Source organism: Pelodiscus sinensis, chromosome 31, assembly GCF_052426305.1.
Source record: "Pelodiscus sinensis isolate ZL-2025 chromosome 31, ASM5242630v1, whole genome shotgun sequence".
NCBI classification, from domain to species: Eukaryota; Metazoa; Chordata; order Testudines; family Trionychidae; genus Pelodiscus; species Pelodiscus sinensis.
Genome location: NC_143082.1, coordinates 16779232 through 16787856, shown reverse-complemented (window position 1 = coordinate 16787856; position 8625 = coordinate 16779232). Strand labels below are relative to the sequence as shown.

Sequence of the window (8625 nt, the reverse complement as noted above, 5' to 3'; positions counted from 1 at the left end):
GGAAGCAGTCCTGGCAGAAACAGATCTAGGGGTCATAGTGGAGCACAAATATGAGTCAACAGCATGACACTGTTGCAACAAAAAAAAGCAAACACTTCTGGGAAAGAGAAGTGTTGTGAGCGGGACATGAGAAGTCATTCTTCCGCTCTACTCTGCACTGATTAGGCCTCAGTTGGAGTATTGTGTCCAGTTCTGGGCACCACATTTCAAGAAATCTGTGGAGAAATTGGAGATGATCCAGAGAGGAGCAACAAGAATGATTAAAGGTCTAGAGAACATGACCTGGGGGCAGGGGGGAAGAATTGGGCTTGTGTCGTTTGGAAAGGAGAAGACTGAGAGGGGAGGTGATAGAGGTTTTCAGGTATTTTAAATGGTGTCACAAGGGATCCGGGGAATTGTTCTCCTTGGCCTCTGAGGACAGAACAAGGAGGAAGGGGCTTAAACTGCAGCAAGGGAGGTTGAGGCTGGACATTAGGAGAAAGTCCTGCCTGTCGGGGTTAAACACTGGCCTACGTAGCGGAGGGGGCTGTGGCATCTCGTCGCTGGGGACATTTAAGAGCAGGTTGGATGCACCTGCCAGGGAGGGTCTGGCCCAGGGCTCCGGGCCGCGGTCGGTCTGGGTGCACACGCAGCCCGCGGGCGGGACCCTTGGAGCATGGGCTCCCCGGCGGGCTGAGCGCCGACAGGCCAAGCGCCGGGCTGGCTACAGGCGGGTCCAGGGAGGAGCACTGGGTCAGTGTGTGAGAGAAGGTATTTGCATATATTTGCATATATATTTGCATGCAGATGCAACCACACTTCAGTGGGGGCCCTGGGCACGTGCTGTGTGTGTCACTGTGGGCCTCGCGTCACGTGCCCAACGGCCGGGTGGGAGGGGGCGGAGTCTCAGAGCCGGAGTCCGGCGGACGCAGCAGGCGCGGACCCAAGGCAGTTTCCCCCGTCACGTGACCCCAAAACATGGCGGCGCCCTGGGCTACTTCCAACGGAGGCCGGCGAGGTGTCCCGGAAGCGGATCGCTCGGGCCGGGGCGCGTGTGTGTAACGCGGGCGAGCGACCCCCCTCCCCCCCCCGAGCGAGCGGAGCAGGTGAGGAGCCTTGCGGGGGTTGGGGGCCGTGGGGGGGGGGGGGGGGAGAGAAGCTGGGGGGGAGGGAGAGGAGTTGGGGGTGGGCGGGTTTGGGGACTGGGGGAGGCCGTGGGGGGAGGGGAGGGGGGCCGTGGGGGGGGGGGGACTGGGGGAGGCCGTGGGGGGAGGGGAGCTGGGGGGTGGAGGCCGTGGGGGGGTGTTTGGGGACTGGGGGAGGGGAGCTGGGGGGGTGGAGGCCGTGGGGGGGTGTTTGGGGACTGGGGGAGGCCGTGGGGGGAGGGGAGCTGGGGGGGTGGAGGCCGTGGGGGGGTGTTTGGGGACTGGGGGAGGCCGTGGGGGGGGAGGGGGGCGTGGGGGTGGGGGGGTGTGGGGGGAGGCCGTGGGGGGAGGGGAGCTGGGGGGGGGAGGCCGTGGGGGGGTGTTTGGGGACTGGGGGAGGCCGTGGGGGGAGGGGAGCTGGGGGGGTGGAGGCCGTGGGGGGGTGTTTGGGGACTGGGGGAGGCCGTGGGGGGAGGGGAGCTGGGGGGGTGGAGGCCGTGGGGGGGTGTTTGGGGACTGGGGGAGGCCGTGGGGGGAGGGGGGGGGGGGTGGAGGCCGTGGGGGGGTGTTTGGGGACTGGGGGAGGCCGTGGGGGGAGGGGAGCTGGGGGGGTGGAGGCCGTGGGGGGGTGTTTGGGGACTGGGGGAGGCTGTGCGGGAGGGGTGGGGGCAGGTGCAGACTGGAAGACGGGAGGCTCTTGAATCATTTGGGGGTTCTGGGGAAGGAGAGGCTCTAGGAGGAGTGGGAGGCTGGTGGGTGTGGTGTGGGGCAGGGGAAGCAAGAGGGGGCTTAGGGAGCAGTGAGGGTTGAGGGGGGGGTTCAAGTGGGAGTTTTCAGGGGCGAGGGAGGCTCAGGCTTTGGGGGAGTGGTGTACTTGGAGAGAGCAGAGCTAGGGGGTGCTTCTTGTTAGGATGCAGAATGAATTGGGGAGGGTCTGAGGCAAGCCCTTGTGGGGGGTGGGGGAAGCCTGTGTAGCTGTGAGTGGAGGGTTGGAATGGGAAAGACATGCTATGAGAGGCCTGTGTGTGGTGTGTCTGAGCAAGGTGGAGCTGCCTGCCAGTGGGAGCTGAGCCCATAACTCATCTGGTTCCCCCGCTCAGGTTTGCCTTTTCCCAAGGGGGTCTGGAGAGATGTGGAGGTGATTCATCATCTCCCTTACCAAGCCCAATATGTACAGTGCTCTCTTGTGATGAAATATTTCCTGCCATTAACAGGGCTTCACTTGCCACTTAGACCATGTTTTCAGCAGAATGTGTTTCTATTCTAGTGTGTTTCTCCAGGGGACAGGAATCAACGTGATGATGATTCCACTAGAATCTTATTGGATACACTGGCCCCCTAGCAATCTCAGGCTCTTTCACATTTGGTCTGTCCTCTATTTTATCTTTGAGCTCCAGTGGGAGAGTGCTGGTCAGAGGAAAGCTTGGATCTCCTGCATGAGTTTGCAAGAGGTTCTCTCAGTAGAGCCCTGTGCAGATACACACTTTGTATTCACATCTGTATCTGCAAAAACGAGCCGCAGATATCCACAAATTTGCCAGGCTCCAGTTCTCGGACCAGAACACAGACGTCCTCATCACAGGTTGCCATTCTCAGCCCATAGGCTGAACAGAGAATGGAGTATGCAGGCTAACCTGCTCTGTCACTCTGATCAGAAGAATCTCTTCAGGGTAGGTTGGAGGCATGTGGGCAGGGCAACACAGGTGATGCTGGTGGGTGTGGTGCTGCTCTTCCTCTGACTAAACTGAATGTTTACCTCAGTTTTCAGTCTAGTATTTTTCACCATTGCTTTACAAACAACAAGATCTCTGCCTTTTAAAGAGCTACAAAGAAACCCAGTAAGAGCTTTTGAAGCATGATTTAGAATGAGGTGAAGGAAGACACAGGTGTGAGGGGTGGCATTATCAATGCTATACCCAGATTAATGGAAGAGAGCACTCCAGGCACTTTCTGGCAATCTTGTCACTTCTAAGAGACCTAAAGGAAGCCACTCCATGGTAATCTGGGTGTGAGGGTTGGCTTTAAAACTGGTAGTGCCTTTTTGTAGTTTTTCCTGTTAAAACATGCCAAGTGGGAAGTTAAAAATCTCCAATTCAAGTGCCCCTACTGCATGGGTTCCCAAACTGGGGTGTGTGCCCCCTGGGGGGACTTGAGGAAATTCCGGTGTGTGGGGGGGTGCGAGGTGACCGCCTGCACTCCCCCCCCCCCCCCACCGGTGAATCTTCCCCCTAAGTTTTGCTGCTATTTTTGTTTTTTGGCCCCGGTCAGTTCGTGGGGTTTTTTTTCCCCCTCAACAAGTTGTGCTGCTATTTGGGGTGGGGGGTGAGGGTTTCTCAAATCAAAAAGGGGCGTGATGCCAAAAAGTTTGGGAACCACTGACCTACTGGATCATTCTTTCAGGAACCCAACCACAGAGCTACAAATATCACAGAGCAGATCACATGATTTTTTTTTCTTTTCACTGAGGCTATTATCTTCCCATATGACCTGAGGCTAGGAAAACAGGATATGATTTTTTTCCTGGCATTGGTTCCATGCATTAGCTACTCTGGCCAACAGTCTGTGGGTACCCAAAACTTTGCATCCATTCACAGTGAAGAAGTATCAAAGATCATGAAACTAACTGTACCATCTGTGGCTTTGTCTTCACTTCCACATGTCCTTGTGTTGCTACCTAATTGTGCAGAGTCCAGTTAGCTGAACTCTTATGTCCCGTGACTTCATAGTCAGTGTAGATAAAGACAAGTTGGAGTCAGTGTTGTTGCTAGTTGTGGTTAAACCCTGGTGAAACAAGATGGGAAGGGGCATAGGTCTGGTATAGTGAGGCTATTGGATTGGGATTCAGGAAACCCAGCTTCAGTTTCAGCTCAGACACAGACTTCCTGTGTGACTCTTGGGCAAGTCACTTAACTTAGCTCAGAGAGATCTGGCCTGCTGTTGGGATTTGAGGTCCTTTACTGAGAGAAGGAGGGCTGTCTGCAGTGTATTCATCACACTTTATCCTGTCCAGTTCTAAACACCCTAAGCATTGGTGCTTCCAGTATTTCCTTGGGGAGACTCTTCCACAGTCTGATAGATCTGACCCAAAAGTTTCCCTAATTCTTAGCCCAAGTGTCCCTTTGTTTAATTTCATCCCGACTCCCAGTTTCATACCTGTTCCCCTCCGCTTGGGCCACCTTGCATGAACATTCCCTGGCTGCACTGCTGATCGTCTGTCTCATCTGCCCTTGACCCTCAAGGGCAAAGTGGGCTTATGATGCTGACGTTTCAGAGGCTAGGAGCTGAAGGGCCATAGGGCTTGAAGAGGAAGAGAACATCCCACAGGGCAGGCTCGTTCCCCCACCACCCATGTGCAGGGGATCCTGAGGTTAAGTCTCCAAGCAAAGCCTGGGTGGCCGCAGTGCCATACATCACACACGGTTCTGCTCTTGGGGCTGCTGCCTCTCCTGACTCCTAAATCTGGTAAGGGTGGCTCTCCCGCCCATGTCTCACCGCATGCTCTGCTCTTCTTTCAGGTGCTTTGGAGTAGAGCCCAGTGGATGCACATGATGTTTTGAGGCACCATGTTAGTCACTGCATATGTGGCCTTTGCTGTCCTGCTGGCAGTCTGCATCGGTTTGGAGTTCTCCGCCTGCCGTGCCAAGCTCACTGGCAGTGCCTGTACCAACCCTGCCTTCCTGCGGTTCCAACTGGACTACTACCAAGTGTATTTCCTGGCTCTGGCTGCTGACTGGCTACAGGGCCCCTACCTCTATAAACTCTACCAACATTATCACTTCCTGGAGGGTCAGATTGCCATAATTTATGTCTGCGGCTTTGCCTCCAGTGTGCTCTTCGGACTGGTCTCCACCTCTTTGGTCGACTGGCTGGGCCGCAAGAAATCCTGCATCCTCTTCTCCTTGACCTACTCAGTCTGCTGTCTCACCAAGCTCTCTTGGGATTACTTTGTGCTGGTAGTGGGGAGGATATTAGGGGGGTTGTCCACAGCCCTGTTGTTCTCCGCCTTTGAGGCGTGGTACGTGCACGAGCACGTGGAACGGCATGACTTCCCAGCAGAGTGGATCCCGGCCACTTTCTCGAGGGCTGCCTTCTGGAACAATGTCATCGCGATTGGAGCAGGGGTGACAGCCAACTTCTTTGCTGAGTGGCTGGGCTTGGGCCCCGTGGCCCCATTCATGGTCTCAATCCCCTTCCTTATGCTGACCGGCATCTTTGCCATGAAGAACTGGGATGAGAACCATGGCAAGAAGCGGGCGCTGTCCAAGACTTGCGTTGATGGTTTGAAGTGTCTCCTGTCTGACCGGCGTGTCCTGCTCTTGGGCACTATCCAGGCCTTGTTTGAAAGTGTCATCTACATCTTCATCTTCCTCTGGACGCCCGTCCTCGATCCCCACAACCCACCTCTGGGCATTGTCTTCTCCAGCTTCATGGCTGCCAGCATGATGGGGTCGTCACTGTACCGTATTGCCACCTCCAAGAGGTACCACCTCCAGCCCATGCACATCCTTTCTCTCTCCGTCTTGATGGTATTCTTTTCCCTCTTCATGCTCACTTTCTCCACCAACCCTGGCCAGGAGAACCCTTCTGAGTCCTTCTTGGCCTTCTTGCTCATAGAACTCTCCTGTGGGTTGTATTTCCCTGCCATGGGCTTCCTCAGGCAGAAAGTGATCCCGGAGAAGGACCAGGTAGGTGTGATGAACTGGTTCCGCATCCCCCTGAACCTACTGGCTTGCCTGGGTATGCTTATTCTTCATGACAGTGACTACAAGACGGGCACCAGGAACATGTTTACCATATGCTCTGTGATGATGGTGATGGCATTGCTGGCCGTTGTTAGCCTCTTCACTGTGGTCCGGAACAATGCAGAACTCAAGATGCCTAGCCTGCAGGGGCAGAATGAGCTGTCTTCCCCAGAGCTGTGATCATATGCCCAGCAAGGCTAACTCCCCTTGGTACAGTCTCCCAACAGCTTAACACTTAAGAGCACCATGACTCTGGGCTTGAGGGGAGGACTCGAAGGGAGAGAGACTCTGGAAAAGAAAGATGCACTGAGGACTCTCCTCTCCGTAGTGGGGCTGGGCCGGTACATTCTGGCCTTTACTTGGAAAAACTTTTTCAGACAAAACTTGTACAAATCACAAGCAGCCTGGTGAGACCCCTATCAAGCATCGTTTGTTCCATGCCTGCTTCCCTAAACTTCCTAACCCGGTCCTTCAAATATTGGGAACTCCCCTCTTCGTGTCTCTTTATCCTCTGTTCTGTAGCTACCAAGTTTGGAGGCTGCGGGAAGATCCCAGGTGGTAGGAGCACAGGTCATGGCTCTATGGCTCCTAACTTTAGTTGTGGGGAGTAAAGAGACTTTCTTTACACATTGGAGGTACTGACCCCAGTTACTGCATGAGCCAAACCCCACACCCTCTACTCTATTATTTTTAATAAAAGAGGAACAAAACTTTCCTTGGAGGAAGAAAATCTCCGCTGGATTTATTTGTGTCCTGAAGTCTTTCTCACCACACACAGAAATTTAATTATTCTTAAGGTTGTTGGTGCAGGGGCTGCAGAGCCACCTTTGCTTCAGTTGGATTTGTGGCCAATAGATGACTCTGGGGAGGATTTTAATTTGGGCAGATCTTTACCCCCTTTCCCAACACCCTGTTAGACAGAAATTGAGTTTGCTACGGTCTGTGTGCAGCTGACTGTTATGGAGCACCTGACAGGAAGCAGCTGGCTTTCTGCCACTGCATGAATATTTAATAGAGAATTCCTTCCAGCAACTGCACCCTCCAGCCCAATCCGGAGTCCTGAGCCATGGGTTCCCTACAGCTTAGAGCAGCGTTTAGGGCTAGTGGCTCAGGTGTCTCTACACATGGCTGTGCTGCCACGGAATGTGGCTAATGCTTAGGAACTATGGCAGCTGACAATGAGTTGTCTGTACCAGTCATGCAGGCACAGGCTTGTCCTCCTATATCCAGATCAGCAGTTTCAGGTCAAACTAGTTTGACCAGTCCTCTTTCAGCCAAGTGCATTGCCCCTGCTCTTTGCCCTCCTGTGGGCACTGGGTTAGTTTGGGATAGCTGCCCAGCTATTCCTAGAATGCACTTTGCAAATAGCCTGCTGCAGAGTGCTAGGTGTGGCCATCTGTGCTGGAGACACTGGGGGAAGAAAGCTGCCAGGTCCCCAATTAAAGCCTGTTTGGAAGTGGGCTGGGGTAGTGTCAAGAACTGATTACAGAAACATGCCTTCAGGGCATAACATACTGGTAGGGAAACTTGGAGTCAGAGCGCTGTCAGCTTGGGTCGCCGTAGTGTAAAACCAGAAGCTTTGCTCCAGCAGCTTGCATTCTTCTAGAAAGGAGGTGCTCCCAAGCCAGAGTAAGGAATGCAGCCAATGGTGCACTTTCTCCTCGTTCCCTGAGGAGTGGGAACCGCAAGTAATGTCCCCACATGAATGGGGATGGAGCTTCTGCCCAGCTGTGCTGCAGCAGCCCCCACCCCGGGATCACAGATAACTGGCTGAACATTTCATTTAACAGGTTAAATCACAATTAAACAGTTGACATCCCTAACTTGAATCTCTCCTTGGTGGCTGCCCAGGTTCACATCTTACAGGGAACACTGGGCCAGATACTCAGCCATTATGCATCAACATAGCTTCATTGTCAATGGAACTCTGCTGGTTTGCATCTCCTGATGAGTCAGTGGTGGGGACCCCAGGCATTCAAAAATCAAGAGCTGGATCCCCAAAAGCATGATTGGCTTACAACCCTTGAGATTTAAAAGACACACTTTTTCTTTTCATTGGCTTTCTGAGCTCTTCCATTACACGGGGGCCACTCAGGCTTTTCACTGCCAGAAACTTACTTTGAATTGGGAGTGTGCAACATGGGATTTGACAGGGTTGTAAACCAGCGACTGTACTTTATCCTGTCAGCTCTGTGATACTCATCCTTTCCTATTTCAGTAGTAGCGGTGTACCCAGGACTTCTGATAATCAGGGCACCTCATTTTATTCCTATTGTACACTTCAATGTAGTACATACCTATGCTGAATATTGTGAGACTCATGATAAAACAACCATGAGAACTGGGTCAGACTATAGGTGCATCCAGCCCAGTATCCTGTCTTCTGACAGTGGCCAATGCCAGGTGACCCAGAGGGAATGAACAGAACAGGGTGATGCATCCCGTCACCCATTCCTAGCTTCTGGCAAAGATGGTGACACAATGGATTTCACATCAGTCCTTACATCTTTGTGGTAATTGTTGTGGTTTTGCACTCTTTTACTCTTTCTTTGAAAATGTTTTCTCTCTGCTGTTACCCACACACCTTGTGCATGTGGTTCACTCCCATCTAGTGGCACCAAGATCAGTTAGAGAGAAAACTGAGTGCTTTGCAGCTTTAACTGAGAGCCAGCTGGCTGTGAACTCATGGGTGTCAAGCTCCAGGGCTATGTCTACACTCACGGCTTCTTGCACCAGAAATATGCAAATGAGGCTAAGTG

The 8625-nt window shown here is 53.4% G+C and overlaps 1 protein-coding gene across 1 annotated transcript; it reads left to right on the top strand.

Annotated features, from left to right (window-relative positions):
- The first annotated feature begins 477 nt into the window (after nt 1-477).
- SLC61A1 (solute carrier family 61 member 1) lies at nt 478-6587 on the top strand. Its single transcript, XM_075915759.2, has 2 exons — nt 478-1085; nt 4640-6587. Exon 2 carries the CDS (start codon nt 4688-4690, stop codon nt 6044-6046), a length of 1359 nt encoding a protein of 452 aa, XP_075771874.1. The 5' UTR covers nt 478-1085; nt 4640-4687; the 3' UTR covers nt 6047-6587.
- Nucleotides 6588-8625: the final 2038 nt, after the last annotated feature.

What these genes read in the sequence shown, in the direction of transcription:
- SLC61A1 (XM_075915759.2), top strand. Translation starts at nt 4,688, where the DNA reads ATGTTAGTCACTGCATATGTGGCCTTTGCTGTCCTGCTGGCAGTCTGC.